Below are 21891 nucleotides of genomic sequence, written 5' to 3' on the forward strand. Positions count from 1 at the left end.
ACAGTTCAACTACTCCAATTTGGTGGTTTTGGCTTTTGCTGTCACATTAGAATATGCTGGCTTGATTTTCAAAGGTAACAAAGCACCTACAGCTCCCACTGACTTTACTGACAGCTGCACCTCTAAAAATCAATTTGAGATCAATTTGCATAGTAAGATGAACTCGAGGAAAATAGAAGGCCTATTGTGTGGATACGAATAGTTTAAACATTGCTGATGGGTGGTATATGAGTCCCTTCCCTTTCCAAATGAATTTCACTTCATGTTTTGTTTGGTTTTCCTGTTGATGCATCCTGCACCCTCCAGTGCTAAGCTGGTGGGATCCCACATACTCTTCCTGGCATATGGAGTTTAAAATAAGAGATCTCAGCAATCGGATATCCTCAGCATTTCCAGCTATTGAACACAATTATGAGTACTGTGATCCAATTGCAGAGCAGAAAAGAAAAGATATATAGGAGTATTCTCCCTGTGCTGGTACAGGGCAGACAAAAGAAAATGAAACAAACAGGATGTGGCCGCACTTGAGTGAACCCCACCAAATGATCAGGGCAGACAGGATACAGTCTACAAACAAGCAACTACAATAAATGTGGCTAGCTGACCCATAGTTTGCTCCAGGTAATTCACTCTTAGCAAAAATACAGAATGAAGAAGTCCAAGGAGGGGTATTTTTAATTGAAAATTGACTTAGTTGTAGTATGCAGTTTCAACCTGACATGCCTCAGGACTGAAGTCCTTCATCAAATGCATGCACCCTAAGGGAAGAGCGCAGTGTTTTCTGTAGGCCACTAAGCAAAAGAACTAAGAACATCTCCAAGAGTGCAGCGTTTGGACTCAGGACACCAGACTTCTAGGACAGAAGCCTATTCTAAGCTTACTCACTCAGCTGTGCATATCCTGCAGCTGCGCTTTTCTGAATGGCTTACGGCACTCTGAGAAGTCACTCTATCACAGACAGCCCGAGAGAACTCTTACAGTTATGGCACATATTTTAGAAATGTCACTTCCCACATTTTCTCCGCTGCTTCTGGGAGAAGCACATCACCTTCACAGCACTTTGGACTAATATAAGACATTGCTTCTGTAATGGAAAACTAGGAAGTCAAAATAAAGTCAGATCCAGTGTTGAGTAGAGCAGAATCTTTTCAGTGTGTTGATTGCTTCATGTTGATTTGAGACATTCCTTACCAGTCCCAGACACATCTCTTGATAAACTGTTAATTCTAATATAACCTTGCCACATTGCCTCTTCACTCACGCAGCCATGTGTGCTCTGACTTGCCTTGGCTACACTTCAGGCAGACCCTGGAGGGTTATTCAGGTGGCAAACAAAGGAGGGCCAGGGCTGATACCACGCTCTAACAAATCATTCTCTCTTATCTTTTGTAGCCCTTGGTTAACTCAATAAAGTCCTGAAATTTAATCACTCAAATTTTTCAAGGATCTTCATAGAACTGAATGACAAAGGGCCAGATTTTAGTTTCACTACAACACAAACAGTGAGGAGAAATGCTGAAACAATCACTAGCACCATGTAACTAATATTACACTCATACCTATTGTAAACTGAATTAATCACTCAATAAATTCTGTAGGTAAATATTTTATAGCTTGTCACTGTACTGTCTATTGCAAGTCTTCATTAGTAATGTTCAGCCTATTTTAACAGGGTATGTATGTAGTGTAATATTTTTTAGCTTTTTACTAGGTATCCAGAATGCTCCATGGCCCACGCTTGATTACGATATGGAAATTTGCCTTTCCCTAACAGCAACACTTGGATGGTTACAAAATCTCAGCTAGTACATTACCTTTTATCTTTATTATTTATGAATACTAAAAGGTAGAGAAAAGCGGTACTAACACATGGTTGATAAATATTTAAAAGTTCAAATAAATATAACAGAAAACACTTTATACAACCACTCAGTGTTATTAATTTTAGGGAAGACTGTAATGAGAAAAACCTTTTGAAGTAAAAACCTGTTTGTTGGGAGGGTGTATCATATATGTCTGTCTGCATTAAAGTGCCATATATTTTATCTCATCAAGAGAGACTGAAGCCTACGTGATAAAATAATTTAAGTTTTGTGGTTAATCCAGTTTTGAAGGCAGGGCAAGTCAACATCAGATGTTGAGATAACTGAGGTTGTTCCTGCTGTACTAATCCTAGAAACACAGAGAAAGTTTCAAAGACAAACAGTGCTGGGGCCAAAGCAGCAGGAACCTTGTTTGCAAGGCTATCCCTGTGCTAATAAGCCTACCCTCAGGCAAAGCTTTCCCATTTCTGTGAAGTGCTATTCAAATGTGCCTGTCCACACAGCGCTGCACTGTGAGGATGTACGGGTTTAGACCGGAGCTAACCGCTGGATCTCTGCATCGCTCTCCCCTCCTCAGTGCAAGGAATGACAGCTTCCAGCAGTTCCCTTTGGCAATCAAACTGCACGTTCAGATTCTAACGCTCAGAATGCATCAGGTCCTGCAGCAAAAGAAGTGTTGTAGGCACTACAAAGGATAAATCATTTAGATGTAGCCCTCTCTCGTTAACTATCATTTTACAAGATTGAATGAAGGTAGAGGTGGCTTCAACAAGCATGTTAGTGGCAATGCAAAAATGCCAGAACAGACAAACTTTGACAACAGTAAAAGAAATCCAGTTGCGCCTGTGTGAGAAACGGATCAGTCACAGTAACACTTAGCTGCCTCTTACCTCCCTAAGCTGCACACAAAAACATATGACTTTATTCTGGCTGAAAAACATGTTTTCAGACAGACATTTTCTTGGCCTCCTACTCATGAATGTGTTTGCTTAAGAACATTAAGTACACTGTAAGTACATTTGTCCTTATTATACAAATCTGTAGCTTGAAAGATGTAACATCATCTATGTCAAAAGCAGGCAATCAATAGTAGAGTCTTGGACTTCTACGAGAAAACTTAGTTCCCAGAACAATATAATGTCACAAATCACAGATACTACCTCTAATCAACATGCACATTCACTCCTTATGTTAAAGGCCTTTTGGAGAAGAGGCCATTTGCTTTAGCACTGTGCTGAAAACACAGGGGAGCTACCCACTTTGATCAGGAATTCATTACTGTGAGACCAGTAAGGAAATGATTTCTCTGAAGTGAGAGCGCTTTGTCCCAGGAAGCCTGCAGTAAGGGTCAGTCTTGAACAGAGGCTGCATCTTTGCAAATGAGACTCATACTCTTTTTTTTTTTTTTTTTTTAAACAACATTGGATTAAAATAAATTAGTTGTCATTGACACAAATGAGAACAGATTCGACACATTGCTTTTTTCATATTATGTTTAGCAAAATAAGAAAAATGCTGTTACTTTGTTTGTCAATTAGGTGTATGTTTGGCTTTTGCTGCAAGAGAGCTGTACTGTTATTTCCAGCACCTTTATATACATATTCAGAAATAAGGAGATACTTCAATACTTTATGATAAACTGGATTTATTCAGTGTAACATCCTTCTGTAAGTTACAGTCATGGCAAAAAGTGTGGCCAGAAACTTAACTACCTTTTGCCTATCTACTGTGCAGATAGAAAGACCGCCTTCACAGAGAAGAACACTTAAACTTACTAAAATGACAGAGTTTATTTTGTTTGTCAGATCTGAACCCAAGATACCTCTAGTCTTCCTTCACAATTAAAAAAAAAATCCCTCCCTCTCTCTTCATTACCATTTTTCATTGTTTTTATCTCCATGCTTTGTTCCTTTGGATTCCTTCGTGTAACAGACGTGGAGCTGGGCTACTCCAGTGAGGCTTTGCCATTGCAGCTGCAGAGCAGCAGAGCAACTCCTGCAAAGCCACCTAGCGAAGACATGCTCATGCAAGTGACCAGCATTCTTGGGTCAGGTTTAGTGATCTGCTCTCCAGAATGCAGAGAATTGGACTTTTTTTAATGTCAGTTGCATCAATGTGGGTGATTACTGGCATAGGAATGATGGGGGTCCTATTCTTTCCACATTCCTTACTGTCAGGACAGACCTAGCCTACAAACCGACCATGCTTTGTTGCTCCCATTATTATAAAACTGTTACAAGTAGCATGAGCCTTTCAGTGCCCTGTGGCGAATTCAGCAAAAACTGTTCCACCCCACAGAGATCCTAACAATGATCAGTTCATCTTTATCCCTCCAATAGGGCCGGAAATTACCAGTGGCACTGCAAATCTGTTACCATCTCAACAGCAAAGCACAACTTCATTCCCATTAATCTGTCTTCTATCCATTCACACATCAAGTAAAACCCTGCTTCATTTTACAGATTATATCCATGTTGCTCCAGACAAAGGTCACTTTATAGTTACAGTTCTTCAATTGAATGAAAGCTTTTGATGCAGTAAATCATTGTCTCTCACTGTTCAGACTCGCACAATACAATACAAATAATGCTGCCCTTTCTTTCAGAATTCTTTTTCTACCTCACTACTCATTACCAAAACATTTCTTTACAAAATAAAATGGGGCACTTTTCACTTGCTTCAGCCACGTACATTAGTTATAGCACTTTGGAGACTGTTTGCCATGCAGCACTAAAAACCCAGACTGTGCTATTTTGAGACCAAAATGAGCTTTTTCCATTATATTAGTGACAAATGAAGCAATGTAACGTAACAGGGTTTGCCGAGATTTAGCTGTTTCTAGAATTCTTGCTCTTTAGTTCTGTAAAACTGAAAACTTAAGAAACTCTCCTCAGAGTGTCACATTTCAACTTAAGAGAAGTCATTTTCCTTGATAAGGCATCACAGGCAATGTGAGTGTGGTTGTGCACACAAATATGAGTGCAGTGGAAGAGAGGGCAGGAAGGAGAAACAGTGAATTAATCAACCAACTAATAATCCAGTCCTGCTGAGACAGAAATGAAACTCTTCACTTTGGCAGTACAAAGTCTTCTTCCTTTCTTGAGGTAGTGAGGTGGGCCACTCAGCATGAGACACTGAAGTTTTGAGGTTAAATTTGCAGATAGTTTACAACTTTCTTTCAAATGGAAGAACAAATATGTAGGAGGGTAAATCCTGAGGTCATGTACACTTATGAAAAAACTGCAACAATTTAAGGGCTCCTTTATTTAGCACCAAAGGCCATAATGAGAACAGAAGCCAAAAGCTGAAGGCAGACAAATTCTAATCTAAAGTACAGAACAAGTATTTAGCAACAAGATAGCTAAAACTCAGCTCTCAGGAACAAAGCAGGAACATTTCTTGAATCTCCAAATAAAAGTGAATACAATTCTAGAAGAAATGCTTCACTGTAACATAACTTATCAGATTGCTGAAGGAAATGTGTGAATTACATAGGTCAGTTTGGATGACCTGATTGCATCCTTCTTTAAAAACCCTATAAACTGAAAATAAATCATTACTCTAAAGCAAGTTACAGCTCACTAATATTATTTGCCTTATGTTTCCAATGCTTCTGAGTTCATTCTGTGAAGAGCAATGTTAATCACTTGGTAAAATCATGCAGTGAAAAGTCCCAACAAGCTCTCCAGTTGGCAAGCAGCCACCACGCTTCCCGTCACCTTTTGCCACACCATCTTCTTGGTAACAGAGAGTATTTACAGGGGTGAGATGGAATGAGACATTTCAGACAGCTGAGTTGCCAGTTGCTAATAGATAGGGTCTGTTGCTAGCTTGTATTTATTTCCCAAAATCAGAAGATCATCCCCAGAACACAGCTTAAAATCGGCTATTCAGAATTTCTCCTCTCTGGACAAGCATGCATGTTTGCAAGTCACATCTTGTAGTCCAGCTGACCCAGCCCAATAGGCGCTATATTCAGCCTCTCTGAAGCTACAGCTGGGCAACATCAGCCCCAAATCTGCTCTGCCTGACACACCAGTAACAGAAGTACCAGCTAATCATTTCCAATCCAAAATAAAATTTATGTCGCTGTCAGTGATAAAAATTATCCTGTGACTTGCAGCCCTAAACAAGTAGATCTGAAGCCTTTTCTTTGTCAATTCTTTTCTGAACAGAATCACGTCATTCACTTTAACTGATTTAGGAATGCAACAGCTTAAACAGAATACACATGCAGACAGTAAAATTTCCACTATTTTGCAGTGTTTAAATTTCAGGCTTCTGCCTCTCTAAGAAAAGCAGCTTTATAAAACTGAGACTGGATTTTCCAATCATAATTCAGGTCCATTACAGAGTCATACTGTGCAGCGTGGCAGCACATGACATCGCATTACAGTGTAAAGACAACTGAGGGTATTTTTGGGTTTGCACTCCACCTCCTCCACAGCACAGACCATACTGAAGCCATGAAAGGAAGAGAGTGAAAGCTGATTTTCCTTGCTAAATCTCTCACTAGCCACTCTTGTTTTCCAATAATCAAATTTCATTTATCTGCGCTGAAAGCAGAAATAAAAGAAGGAGTGAACAGCTAGACTACTTTCATCCCTAAACACATTAAGCTTGTAAAAACAAAAAAGTTATCTGTGGCACTTTTGGGCAGCCTGGAGATTTCCTCTGACAATACAAGGGGAGCAGGTCTTCCTTCACTAGGTCTCCTCTGAACGCTTCTGTGCTCGCACTGGGCCATGAGATGCAAAGACACAAGGGAAACAGAGCAGCGATTTACACTGACAAAGAGGATTTTGATACACTTCTCCAAATGGGGCAGCATTACCATCTTAATAGCCTTTTGCTCTCAGCCCTCTTCCTGAGGAGGCTGGAGATTTTTGCGAATGGAGAACAGTTCCGCTTCCCATTTCAACTGCAACAATAGCAGAAGGGCTCCTTAAACTGCATCAAATAGCAGTCTGTGAAATCCCTAACTAGCCGCACTGCCTCTCCTGCCGTTTTATTATCCTCCGGCCCAAAGAACAAAAGGGAGGGAGCTCCTCCTCGTTTTTAGCCTATTCCACACATTCTAATCCCTCAGAGGTGGTAATGGAAATTGCTTGTGCAACTGTTAAATCGCACTTTCACTTTGTCTTTCATTCCCTATGCACCCTCACTAATCAAGGAGCTTCAAGCCACATTTTCCGATATCAATTTTGCTTATGGCCTATTGGTTAATGGTCCTGGGATGGGACCCCCTGAGTAAGAAGAAAGAATTCTGAGCATTTCAGACAGCTGCTGCTTCTCACCGGTTCCCACACCCATCCACTTGTTCTCAGACACCCTGAATATGCTCACCTCCTGACACCAAATGAATTCAACAACAAAAATTGAAAGGGAAGGCTGCCTCTGCAATCAGGCTGTGGGACAGATTCTGCTTGTTCACAGTGTACAGCATCCTACAGGCTGCAGCACTGGAACAACTACCTTGCCAAAAAAACCCATGCCCAGTTGCTTTGGGGACATCTTACTTGAATCCAGCTTCTCTTTGGAAAGCAGCAAGAGCTCCACAGAATCATAAAATGGTTTGGGTTGGAAGGGATGTTGGAGATCATTTAGATCCATCCACCCCCACCCCGCCATGGGCAAGGGCACCTCGCTCCAGACCAGGTTGCTTTCAGCCCCATCCAGCCTGGCCTTGAACACCTCCAGGGAGGAAGCACCCACAACTTCACTGGGCAATCTGTTCCAGTGTCTCACCATCCTCAGTGAAGAATTTCTTCCTCGGACCTAGTCTAAATCTACCCTTTTCCAGCTTACAGCCATTATGACCTTGCTTACTATCCATCTCAGAAAAAAATAACTGAAATTGAAACAATGTTGTAGACAGTGACTAAGAATAAGCTTACACAAAGAATGCCTAATGGGGATACAATTGATCACTTAGAGAAATCCACAATGATTTCAGAAAAACAAAGAAGGTTATTTGATATGTGCTCCAGAAACAGGGAGAAGAGCAATTGTCGTACTCCTAATACAGTGCTTTCAAGGATCCTTCTATCAAAAAAGCCTTGCTCCATCATCATTACACATTATCAGGCAGGTTTGTTCTGTAAAAGTAGCATTCAGTCCTCAGAAAGCTGTACACTTGGCTCACAGAAGCAAAGTGAAACAAAGATCCTCTCTGAATAAGTGATTGCCATTTCTGAAATCAGAAATGTTTCTTTCCCGAAGTTTCCCACTATTGCCTGAAGAACGAGCAGGAAATAGTATTATTTCATAATGACCAGAAACATGTTTGCAACCCAGAAGATATTTGAGTCCAAAAGTAGCATGTCTTATACCCCATTCTGAATCAAAGTACATCCAGAGCAAGTTCTGCAAGCCATTACAGTTTAAACTGATAAAGATTGTATCTAGATATTGCAGCCTGTTTATAATTACTGGTCAAAATAAAGCACATCAATTTGCAAGAATGCCATCTAAGAATATACTGTATGTAATATCTAAAGACCTAGAAAACAAGCAGAGCACCCTCACATTATCACTGTGTAGATGCATCAAGTTTTGCTCCTTTTATTTTTTTTCTTAAATTATTTGTCACCAGATATCTAAGCTTATCTAGTCATCAATAAATGTAATCATGCTACTGGTCTGGTATAGCCAGTTTCTAACAGGAAAATGGGCTATTTTATAAGAAGACTGCTCACACAAACTACAGGTTTCTAGTGCTTTAAAGGATCAGTGATTCTCAATCACTGGAACCTGAAAAACAGCAAAACAATTTTTTTTTTCTTAATGCCATGACTGCATATGAGAGTGTATCCTCCAAACAAAAATTGACAGGTACTGATTAGTTTTATCTGATCTGCTTAACTAATGCAGCAATCAGGAGCCAGACTGCACATCAACAGCGAGCAACTCAACAAAGCTTGTCTATGAACATCTGTCAAAAAGTAGGTACACTAAAGAAATATTTATTGGGAGAAAAGTAGTGAAGGACTGCATTTCTCTTATTCACCATAGTTTTAAAATACATATTTTTGGAGACAGCCACAAAGAACTCTAGCTCTCTGTCACCATGGTATCAGTATCCAGCTTTTTAGTACAATACTCACACCCTGGAGCAGCCATGTCCAACCCAGCCCAGCACAACCCATTCCACAGCTGTTCCCTGCCTCACACCACTGTGGCAGCAGCTTCGCCCTGCCGAATGTCTCAGCCCAGCCCTAGGCACACACCCATTGCTCACAACCACCAAACACTGCTGTACAATTGGCACCACTTCGTCTGAAACCAGGACTCAGGAAGTGCAGCACTAACTCAAGTTACAGCAAATAATTTTTAAGCATTTTGATACATGGGCAAAACACAGTCCCGTGAAGAGCGAAAAATGCAGCTGTGCTTTCTGTTTTGATAAAGGTTTCAAGATTCCTGAATAAATGGTCATTTTTTTTAATATATTTGCAGTTAACATAAATACATTAGTTACAAATTTTCAAATGGAATATAGAGTTGCAATCAGATATTCAACTAAAAAAATTTTATCAGCTCTCTTTACTAGACCTTTATATGACCTCTCTTACCATAGAAAAATATCTGTGGCATCACAGTCATGCATTATCAGGTCATCGCTTTTTGGCAGTATGTACATTTGTAAACAAATATTTTCAAGGATCAAGTACAGAAAGATTAAAATTTCATTAAAAATTTCTGACAAGCACCTTGAGAATTCACTAAGAATTGCAACCACTACCACTGAATCTGACACTGATGCATTAGTTTATCAAAAACAAGGCCAAATATCCAACTAGTTACATGTTTCTGCTACTCAACCTTTTTACATTTTAATTAAAAATATACTTTTTTAAAAGTTCTGTAGCTTATACACATTAACTATATCATATATTTTATATTCAGCCCACAACAATTCCTCTTCACTCAATGTGATCCAGGCAAGCCAAAAGGATGGACACCCATGTCCATTTAGGACCATACGGCATCCACATTAAATATGCAACAACTAATTCGATACAATCCAAGACAAGACAGTGAAAGAAGCAGAAGACTGCCCTTCTCAACCAGACTGTTAAAACACACCATTTCAACAATAGTCACTTTTATTTCCCTCCAGCCTACTTAAAATACTAATAGTAAAAGCAAAATAGTCAGTGTTCTCATCTTACCTTGAAGAACCAAGCCTGATTTCTCAATGGTGTAGAAAAATGTGGAAAATGGAGCAACAGGGGATTTTGCAACCAGGATCTGCAAAACAAACAAACAATCTGTAAGTACACGTCTCTATCACATACTGATCAGAGCTCAAATCTGTAGGACAATCTCACTAGATTTAACTTCCAGAAGAGAAGAGCAGACCACAGAAATAACAAAGGTACTATGATTTAAGCTGTCACTTCTAAGTACTTGAGATGTTCTCCTAGGAACGTTGAGATTATGCTGCAATTTTAAAAGGATTCACAGGTAATAAAAAAAACTACCATCTTACAAACAGAACATTTTGCTTGTCTTACTGTCATTCTATTAAGCCTAATCACTCCTGCTGGTTCAGGCACGAGACAATTTTGAGCAAAGCACTAACTGCCAGTATACAGTGTAATTTTAATTGCCATTAACACTCCTACAGCTGTGCATCCTTGGCTCCTCCAAGAATTCTACCATGTTTCTGCTGCCACAGAAGCAGTGTAATCCACCTGCAGGTCATCATATCAGGGAAGGTAACATAGCATTGCAATGATCTGGACAGGCTCTTTTGAAAAAGGGACAGTGGCTAAGTAGAATTTTATTCAAGAATCTTGTCCTTGCTGTCTCAAAATATGACCTGAAATTCCCTGAGGCTCTATAGTGCAATTAGATATAGCTTGGTATTCAGGTATGCTGGCCAGGTTAGAAATTTGCCAAACTTCCTCACTCCACTGCAAGGAACCATCCACTACTGAGGATGAACTGCAGCAAAGCTCTGGACAGACAGAAAAGGATATGTTAGCAAGGCTCAGATGTGGAATCCACAGTGCAGTCAAATCACCCAAACATGCCTGGTTTTATTGTTTGTTTGATTTTTGCTGATAGTTAAGGACTGCTCCATCTGAGCTTGCCAGAAAATAACCCCCACTCTGTCATCTATATGACAGAGTTAATAACGTCTGGCTAGAGCACAGTCAACACAAACACCAGTCTAGTGATCCCCACGTCACCCGGGAACTGAAGACCTGCTCTCCCAGCATGCAGCTCATAAGAGCCTGTCCACCCAAGGGCACCATGAAGCCCAGTTGCTCCCACATGACACACCTCAATCCCTTCTAGAGTTCTGTGCACAGAGCCTGTGTCTCAACAGATCAGGAAATCGGGTCTATAACCTTTTCTTCAGTGTATTGATTTACCTGACTCAACCTCAGCACAGCTTTCTCTGTACAGTATTTTAGAAGCAGCACACATCTCAGTGTTTACACTTCCAAAGCCTCCCCAGATCATACACTGCACCACATCAGCCCGAGACATGCAATCTCTGGCAGATGCATTCAAATCCAAATTTCACAGAACTACAGACAACAACGATCTTGTCTGTAGAGGTGTGGAACACCAATAGCTCCTACTGATTTCAAATGGAATAAAAAGAACATTATTTCCAAAGGTAATGCCTTAATTCCATCAACCACTCAAGAATGGCTTAAGACTGCTGCATACAAATTTTGGTTGGAGGCATATAACGATCAGCAGGAAACAGTGTTTTATAAAACTTAAGAGAAATTACAGAAAAATGAGGAAGTTCATGCTCCCCAAAACTATTCACATTTCCCTAAAACATCACACAGTATCAAACCACTTTACAGATACATAGATCTAGAATATTTATTGCTAAGTGCAATATTAACAGTAACAAGCATCAGAAGTTTGGGCCTTAAAGCATACTTAATGTAACAAGAGATTCAGCAGCAAATTATGCTGCAAAACAAAGATGTGCACAGTTTTAAATGTTAAGGACATCCATTTGGAAGGCAGGTTTCATTTGCGTTTGTAGTCTGCAGAGTCACAAGAAATCTCAGCATGATCATGTCTGCCTCATCCAACTGTGACACAGGATGAAGAAATAAAGTCCTCACACCTGGTCCTTAAATATAACCATCACAACCCACGTGTGTCCACAGCAAGGTAACAGTTTTATGATTTTCAGAATTTAAACCAAATACAGTCTTCCTTTCTTCTTCAGACAGTAAAAAAAATAAAGGAAGGCACATAAAGACCATAAATACAGCCAGAGAACATCAGACTAGTCTGAATATCAATGTTTTCCTTATGAAGCTGGCAAAACTACCCCAGGATGTGACACAATCTTTTGAACTACTCCAAGCAGGAAAACTGTGGTGCTAGCACTTTCCCCTCTTGCATGTTAATTATTACTCTTACTGCAACAAACTTCTGGAGGAAGGAGAAGCATGTCCCATCACACATCTGCGATGCACCCTGACAGAACCAGAATTCCTTTCCATCACGATTCCCAGAGAGACAGCCCTCCTCCCTCACAGGGAAGCACAGACAATCTACCAGAGAGACAGCAGAGTGCCTCCTGGTGCTTAGCCTGCCTGCAGGGCCAAAACTGCTGGCCTCTGAGAATGCAAGGGAGAGGATGGGGTGGAAAAACTGCAAACGCTCAGCTACAGTCTCCCACAACAGCTGGATGTTTAATCAGATAGGCCCAAAGCGAAACAGTTACAAACCTGATGTCTAAGGTCAGATATTTGGCATTCTGCGCAGCATTCTGCACGTAAGTACTAACCTACACATGAACGTGCGCAAGGCACAGTTGTACGTGCAAACGGATAGACATTCAAATAACCCTACGTACATTCTGTTACTGCATTTTTAGGTAGTTACAGTATGCATATAACTAAGTATAGCAATGAAAAAACATAATAAATCATGTCCTTTCAGCAGCACATCGCAGGGCCCCCTCTGAGATGCTGCTCCAATTACCTCTGAGGCTCAGCATTAGCTTTCCTTTTAGTGAAACAGAACTAGCTCACGATATTCAAAGGCAATGTATTATTTTGAATGATTGTTTACTTGGAAAAATAACCTTTAAAGTACAATTGTACACCTCACAACCAGATACACTTTTTTTTTTGGTAACAACTAAGTCTGCATTAACATAAACTGAAAAAACCTAGATATTTACATTTGTTTTCTGATCAAAGAGAAACAAAATACTACAAAAGTCACTGTAAACCATCCTCAGGATGGAAAGGCCAACACAGAGTAGGCTCTTAAGCATCTTCAAGGATCTCAGAAAACACAGAATGAAATACAGATCCAAAAAGAGAGTGGTGTTTTGGATGCCATGATGTGAGCTGCCAAAAATCACGCTACTGATGACACTGGAAACAATATTAACAGTATCAAAAAGGAAATTAAAATCTGAGTTATAATCAAATGAGATTGGGATAGTGATTAATCACGTTCTAGAAACTGGTGAAGAAATACGCGGTTTTCAACAAGCAGAAGAATGCTGAAAAAGAGGAAAGGCAAGAAGCGATGGGGAAGACAAACCTATGGAAGCAGAAACAACTGACTGGAAAGAAAATCCCAGGAGCTCAGCACATTCAAGAGGAAACAGATAAACCCAACTGGAAAAAAACAAAATGGTAAGAACCTGTATGTGGATTGAGGCCTGATAGCCAGTATTTGTCATACATCTGTGAAACTGAACATGATGCAGTGTAACTGAGAAGCTGCAAACATAGACCTCAAATGGAAGAGGGAAAATAAAGGTAAACTTGTGAATTGAGGCCTGTGATCTGAATCAGTACCATGCAGGGTGTTAGAAGAAATGTTGAAGGGAAGTATAATTAAAGACTTGGGAAACAGGGTAGAATGTAACATGGATGTCATGCTAAACACACTGCACATCTTTCTCTGACATACACTGAGGGTTTTTTTTTTTTTGTTTTTGTTTTTTTTTTTTTTTTTTAGGAAAAATGATATATTGGATCTCATCTATTTTGATCTCACAAAGCTTTGAATCATAATTAATGACAAAGAAAATAAAAATAAGCACAGAAGCTGTAAGACAAAAGGGAAAACAGTTATTAAAAAGAAAACACTTCTTAGCTATAGTAGTACCTTGCAGGGTTACTAAACCCACCCCATAACATAGCTAGGCCAACAGCAATCCCAACTGTACAGTGCACTGGTACAATTTACAAGGCACTGGCAAGCTTCACTCTGGAATACGAGGCACAGCACAGGTCACTGAGGAACTCAAACTGCAAGAGATGAGCCATGTGTTGCTGAGGAGAAGGCAGCCATGGAAAGGCCACCAGAAAACATGAGCTCAGTGAATCCTGCCAAAAAGGCGGCTGTCTGCTGTCTGTGCAGCAAGTAGGATGGGGACATGAGGGAATGGAGCAGGAAAGAAAGAGGAGAGCTTCTCAGACTGGAAGACAACACTGGCACAGGAACAAACGTGTAGCCACAAATACATTTTGGCTGGAAATTTGAAAGTTTATAACCATCAGTAAAGTAAGATTCTGGAACAGCCTTCGATTCAAAGAGCTAGAAAAAAAAATAATCATTGTTTTCAGGATTCAGACTAAAATATTTATGAAAGGGATAAGAAGCAGTGCCTGTGATGCGCTCCATAACCTATCAAATCTAGTGCTACGTGCAGACTGAGAAACACAAAAGCACTACCAATTCATTTTCTATGCTGAGAACTGACAGAGCTGGAAGCCTACAGGCTAACAATTGAAGGTCCGCATGCAACTAGGGATCTTAGCAGTTAGTTAAAGGAGAAACCCCGCTGGTTTTCAAATATAGAATTTCTTATTTAAAGTCTTCTCTCCCTATCTTCTGCTGAGCATCTGCTGCTCTCCCTAAGAATCCAAGCAATCAGCTGAGGATGGGGAGAACACAAGGAGGCTTCCAGGATATCTCAGAAGCATTTTTAAAACTGACATACATTTAACCATACGTCTTGCTCCAATTCTAAATCAGCTCTGGGCAAAATTTGGAGGGAGTATGGAAAGGAGTATAGAAATTACCTGAACCTGAGTCTGAAAATCAATCCTCTATAGCGGGCTAGCTGTAGAGTGTGCTGAGACCAAAAACTGTTTCCACAGACATACTTTCCCAAACTTAGACTAAGAAACATAAGAAATATATTCCTTTTCACTTCTGGAAGATAAAGGAATATACAATCCTATAAATGCTCTTGATGCATGTGAAGGAATTTATTGCTTTGTCTCCTACGCAGACAAGTCTAAGAAACATCTCTTCTGATAAGCACTATGTAACCTAGGAATCAAAGAAAACCCTGGCCTCATCAGAATTTTTTTCCTACTGATACTTTCTTGGCAATATTCATTTATTGTTTATTGGTATAATCTTTATTTTTTATTACCAGAAAATTGCCCTTTTTTTTTTTTTTTCAGTCAAAGTTTCACCAAAAGCAGAATGCAATTTGAGCTGAGTAAACAGTGGCAGTAAACAGTAATCTTAAGAAGTTACCACGCTGAAATGAGTTTATTTTTAAATGGTGAAATATGAATTGAAAATAGACATTGGCAAATGGTGAAACGGTACTGAATCAGATTTGCGCTATCCGTGAACTTCTGGAATGGACTATAAGTAGCAGATGCTGCTATTCTTGTGCAGCAATCCTACTGAAGTGAGAAAGATAAAGATGGGTGAGAGGTTTAGGAAATCCAAGCTATTTTGTTTTTCAAACTCTTAACTTTAGAAAATTGTCAAACCTCTTATTTTCCTTTCCCCTTCTTTCTTTCCTATTTTCCTTTCCCTCCTAGCATTGCCTTTCCCCCCCATCAGGTGGTTTGTAAGAATTATTTATTATTTGAGAACAATGTAGAATAAACATTAAATAACTGAAAAATGATTTCTGTCACGAGGCATGTTAAGAACACAAAGGTATTATGGAAGAGAAAATATATTGCCCTGATGAAAAGTGAATAGAAACTGGAGAGATGTCATTAGATTAGATAAAGGAAGATAAATGGGAGACAGGCAGAGCAGTTGAGAAACAAAAGGCTTAGAGAGAACTGATGATGACTGCAGAAAAATGTACATTACAGTTTGTTTTTTTAATTAGGGAAAGCTTTTTAATTAATAACTATATATATTATATAAAATATTATAAATAAATATTTATTTTATATACATAATTGTAATTCTATAATAATTATTTACTATAGAATCTTTATGAAAGAGATGAATCACTGAAATTGATTGCATAAGTCCAGCAGAAAATACTAATTACTAGGACAACATCCCTTGTCAAAAGCAGAAAAAGCAATGAATTGGAAAAATTTATTGGATGGACTTTCAGAAGTAGTCCAATAAGCAGAAATAAAGCCAGTGCCTTACCAAAAAAAGAATAAAAAAAGAAAGAAAGAAAAGATGAAGGGGATAGGATCATACATCAAATTAGTTATGAAAATGCCAGGAAGATGCACTAAGTGATGAAATAAGAGGATTTTAACTGGGCTATGAGCTCTCATATGGTAAGAAAAAAGCCCCAAGATTTTATCATGGAAAACAGAGGATTTTAACAAAATTAATGGACTTTTGATATTTTAATGAAACATTAATAAAATCAGTTGTATTAACATCAACATCACTTCTGTTTACACTGGGAAGACATACACCTTCCCCATGAGACTGTTCTAAGGAACAGGTTCTCAGTGATGACTGAGGAACATGAGTGAAAGCTTGTAAAGCTTCTTTTAAAGTATATCAGATTTTTAAACTTTGTTATTTCCTTCCTTAGATATTCTTTTCTGCTGAATTTACCTTATTTTCTGTACTCCTAGAGAGCTTGAAGATACTTCTGCGCTAATGATGGCAGTGAATAACAAATTACACTAACAGCCAACTTTGGAACTCAGATAAAAGACAAATTAGCAAATAACACAGATACGTGAAAAAAGCCTGTACCTTTTCCGACTGTATACTATACTTTTCCTTAGTGAAACAGCACTTGTTTGTTACAATTTTTTTTGCTAATTCATATTTTTGTCCTATTGCGTTAAACAATCGCTGCTAACGGAGCATTTCAAGGGAACACAAATTGCAGAAGAACAGAAAGCTTAGCTGAGAAACACTGAGAAACGCTGAGAGGGAAGCCTACACCACTAACACTATCATTCAACAAGAAAAGACTACCTCTGCAGGTTCGGTTAGACTTACATACCAATAAAAGCAGTGCTAAGCTAAACAAATCTTTCCTCTAATTGTGCCAAAACGTCTGGGTGGACAATCTTCATGCCAGAATTTCCCTTCTTATTATAGATTACAAGGGTTGTTTTTTCAGCTGCAACAGAGCCCAGGAAAAAGCCTGTTAGGATAACAACAAAGTTGATTTTGCATCAGATATCCCAGCAGACCTCAGGACTGTTTTTCTTCCCCTCGCTGCTGGTTCTTCCTGGGCCCTCTGTGCAGGAATTTGATCTATTCTAGAAATGAAACCAGTGGTCCTTATTCTGAAGGTCATCTGCTTTTGAGCAAGAATTGTAACCCAGTACCCAGGCCTGTTCTCATTTCCAGTTTCACTGGTTTCACTGCCGCCAGCCCTTCTGAACGTTGCCTGAGGAGAGATTCAGGGGCTCTCTCCAGGCACTAGCTCTACAGCAGCATCCAGGATTCACATAGCAGCTGTTCCTTGCTCCCTTTCTGCAGAAATGTCCTTCAGGGCAATGGCCTTTTACAAGGTAGAAGTCTGTTTGCTGCCAAACTTCACCACTTCACCAAATCCTAGTAAGGCTTGCAAGGTAAACTCTCTATGCACAGACCTTCCCTGTTTGCAAGAAGGTAAAGCTGAGACATGCCAGCAGTACCACTCACACCTGCACATTGTGCCCCACCAGAAGGCTTCTTCTGGGGTGCTTTCCTTGTCTGTAGAAAAGGCCACAGGCTGTGAATAAAGAAGGAAAACAGGTCGAGGGAAATACATACAGTTATCCTGCAGTCCTCCAAATCATCTAGATTCTACACATATATTCTGCCTGGTAAAAACAGACTTGGTGACTTGAAAATGGGGAAAGGTTAAGATGTCCTGAGCATGAGAACAAATGATGAGAGATGGGACTATGAACATGCCTCAGTGCAAGAAATAGCCAAGAAGTCCCTATAACTTTTGTACACATAAAAAAAAAACCAAGTCACAATTTGGATTAAAATGATTTCTCATGAAAGCATCATTTAATTTGTGCTATGCACAGCACTTCAGAGTTGTGGCTCCCTGAAGTCCAGTTGTTTGGAAAGGTTTTCATCAAGTCCAATTTAATGGGCCACAGCTCAATAAAACTCTTTATGGAGCAACTTAAATGGATTGCATCTCTCCCTCCCCCACGAGAAAATCCTGTCCAGAGGAAACCATTTAGGAATGAGTTTCCTTTCTACTATTTTATAGAAAAGCAGCAACAGCAGCAAGAGACGCTTTATGAGAGGCATTCCATAAATCCAAAGCAATTACTACAGGAAAGTAGGTAAGTAGAGTTTGCGTGTATATCCTGAAAACGTCCTTTAGCACATCTGGAAACAACTGGAAAATGAACAAAGGATAGTTGACCATCCTGCTGTTGTCTTAGTCCCAAAACACACCAGTACATCTGCATTTTCCTTCAATGTAATGCACAGAAATTCCATGTATTAAAATGCATTGCTAAGACTGCAAAGTCAAGCAGTACGTGGCTCTCATCTTAAGAAAAAGAAGGGCAGAAATATGAACATTTAGGACAGTTTTGCAGAGGACATAGCTACAGTGGTCAATGATTTGAGTAAGAAAGTTTGTAAAAGGAAGGACCTCATAAGCCTGATGGAGAATGTGAGATGGATTCAGATGGGATGAAGAATTCAAAGAAATCTCAAAACTGAAAAAGCAGCATGACACTTATTTTAACAAAGATAAAACAGAGATCAAATCTCACCAAAATCTATTAGATTACTTTTGATTTTAAGAGTCAAATGTAAATGCTAGTGGGAAATTGAGATCCTGAAACTTTAAACAAACCTCTAGAAATCTATGCAATGTTAGCCAAACTTTAGATAAATCGCTTCTTGTCAGCTTGCTTTGTCTTAATGTTAACTTTCAGGAAAAGGTTCTGTGTTCTTTTGGATAAGCATAGGCAAATCAACTCTCTTTCCTCACTGTGCTCCACTCTGATCTCAAGAGTAGTTAATTAATAATCACTTATTTTAAATTATTGTACTTCTTATAAGAAACCAATTGGGCTTGTTCCATCTCTGAGCTCTGACTTATATTTCTGGTAAGCTTTAGCTTCTAATTTAACTGTCAATCATTTTATTATTTATGCCACAGGTTAATCTTAAAGAAGTACTTTCAAGAGAGATGAACACCACAGTAGACTGTGGCATTGCCCATGGTGGCACAGAAATGTGCAATGACTAGAAATAAAGTGATGGAGATAGGACTGCATGTTACTTTACCAGTGTCAAGAGAAGACTGGAAGTACAGGTGCATTTTCCAGCACTTTTGACTTGCCTTTTCTGGATCAGCCATTCTACGCCAGGCAGTCCTAATAGGCATTGTTCCAGCTGTAGCCTTTACCATAAGAAGCCATAACTTCAATGTTGTCAGTGACTGCACTAGGCTTGCACAACCCCAAAATCTTCCATGAGCATGAGCCAATTCAGTTTTTCAGTAGCAGAGAGATGTACAGAAGGTTAAAAAATTGTCTGAAAGGAGACAACTGCAAGGAAGCTGAAAGAAGTGGAAATTCTGCTTTGCAACTCTGGACATGTGATTCTGTGATTCTCTAAGCTCCCAGCATCTTAACAATGGCAGGAGATACTCTCAGTAGCTATGTACAAACCAGGAGTTTTTACACCCTCTCTGCTCCCCCTTCCTCCCCTCTCCCCCCAAAAAAGAATAAAGGTTCAGAGCAGTTTGTTAGTGCAGTTCTTCCTACAGTAATGAATAACAGTCACAGGCAATGACTCCAATAAAAATAAACCACCATTGCACGCACATGTGGCTAGGCTTACTCCCAGAGGAGACATTCAATACTTGTAAATGAAAGAAATGGAGGGAAAACAAACAAAAGGAGGAGATAGAAATAAAAACCAAGAATCTTTTAAGAACAAATCCAGGAACAAGGACACCAAGTTCTGCAATACCTGGATGGCTTCAGTTCATTCTTCTAAAGAGCAATATATATTTTAAAAGATTTTTCATAGTGCACAATGCCAGCATCTGGGAATCAGGTACTCTTCATAATTCTCCCACTGATTCATTGAGCAAACCCCATTCCTTTGGTTGAGTCCAAAACCAAGCATGGGAACATATATCTGCAGCAACTTCATACTAGCTTTCTGCCAGGTAGGCACAGCTCTGGAGACAGCCTACTTTTCCCACACAGAGGCGACAGCAGAAGGATCAATTAACAACTCTTATCTGTTTCCTCAAGTTCAGTAGAGACAATTCCAACCCTCTCCCCACCTCAGCCCCAATAAAACCAGAGCAAAGGCACTTGCTGACTGTAATATTCTCCTCTATCTCCAAATGATTTCTCCTTCAAATTCTAGTGCTTACTGCCCATAAGCAGGAAGCATTCACCAGATACTCCTGATAGGAGATTAATTTACCACATTTTCTAGGTCCTAAATCTATCCTATTCATGTAGTTGCTAACACCACACGATCAGTCTGGAAACTGTTCCAGTCCTTGCAGTGTGCAAATACTAGCCAAATACTGAATTTCAAGTGAAAGAGCTCAGTATATTGTAAGGGTTGCCGTTCGGACTCTGCTTTAGCTCAAGGCTAGTGAAGAGCTCCAAATATCCTTGCAGTGAGTAAACAGAATTTCTATGGAAGGAAACCACGGAAACCTCAAATGAGTATCAAAGATAATCACAGGCAAGAAAAACACAGCTTTCTAAGGTGAGCTGTTCCGCTCTGCTCCACAGCAACGACTGTCCTGACTGCAATAGGCCAAATGAACAAAATGCTTCTTTGGCTTTTTATCCTCTCCCAGACAGTGAATACGGTCCTGTGCTCTTGCAGCCAGGTCGCCTTTTTCCTGCTTGATGACTTAAGGATTCACAATAACTTCTGAGGCAGGGAACTGCACTGCCCAGGCAAACATTGGGCCATTTCAAGTTTTAACTGAAGAAGAAAATACATTCCCAGATGTTTATCCGAACCGTGTCTGAACTGCAACAGCCTGGTCTGGGAACTGTACAAACCAGGCTGCCTCCAGTAAGCTTCCACTTAAGCCATAGAGACTTCTGGCTTCTGGGACATCTGGTGCAAGCTCCCCACTGTGAAATGCTTGGTATGCAGGGCCAGTCAGCCCCTTTCTGCTCATGTAACACCAGACCCAGTGAAATTCCTCTTCCCAGAATCACTTTCTGTCTCCCTGCCACGTACCTTATTCCCTATTTTGTACACTGAATTTTGTTGTCTTTTCTGAGTCTCTCCAAATTTTCCCAGTGGAGAGTCCTCTAAAAGGTCAGGATACTTCACAAAACTTGGCCCTGAAGATTTCCTATGCTATAAAACTGCTGAGGCCCAAAGCCCTGGTAAGTATCCAACACGAAGGGTAATTCAGGAGAAGAAGCCTGCAGCTTTTACTCAGTGGGAAAGCAGCCAGCATGTCCAAGTCACCACACAGAAACTGCACTAAGAAAAAGAACCTGGGGATGGTGCTGGGGAGGGATAAAGCATAAACACAGCCTCCCGGGGGAATTCTCCTGTGTCACTCAGCTTGTGGTCACTCATTGGACTTACGGTATACTCACTGGTGCTAAGAACAGAAACAGTTTATGAAGCTTTTCAGAGCCTTCCGTGTTGTTTAGCTTGACTTTGGTTCTAAAAATAAGAAGAGGACTGAAAGATGCAATTGTTATTTATGACACATATTGGAATAGTATCTTGTATCCTCTGCATCATACATCCCAAATCTGGAAGGACTCACAAGAGAGCAGCATAAAAGCACCAAAGGATGTGTAGCTGCTTCCACTATGCCTGCCAGACTTGCCCTTAAGAGAAGGGAGCAGCTGAGAGACAAGTATGGAAGCACAGTAGCTGCACA

General features: G+C 39.9%; 1 protein-coding gene across 1 annotated transcript in view; it reads right to left on the reverse strand.

The window, feature by feature from the left end:
- The window catches only part of RAD51B (RAD51 paralog B), a gene marked incomplete at both ends in the record, with an annotated part of 343098 nt that overhangs the window by 115449 nt on the left and 205758 nt on the right, over nt 1-21891 (reverse strand). Inside the window, one exon of the mRNA XM_079537451.1 lies at nt 9998-10076. Within this exon, the coding sequence (XP_079393577.1) occupies nt 9998-10076 (79 nt within the window). The remainder of the gene's footprint in view (nt 1-9997; nt 10077-21891) is intronic.

Source organism: Tetrao urogallus (genome assembly GCF_951394365.1).
Source record: "Tetrao urogallus genome assembly, chromosome: 6".
NCBI classification, from domain to species: Eukaryota; Metazoa; Chordata; class Aves; order Galliformes; family Phasianidae; genus Tetrao; species Tetrao urogallus.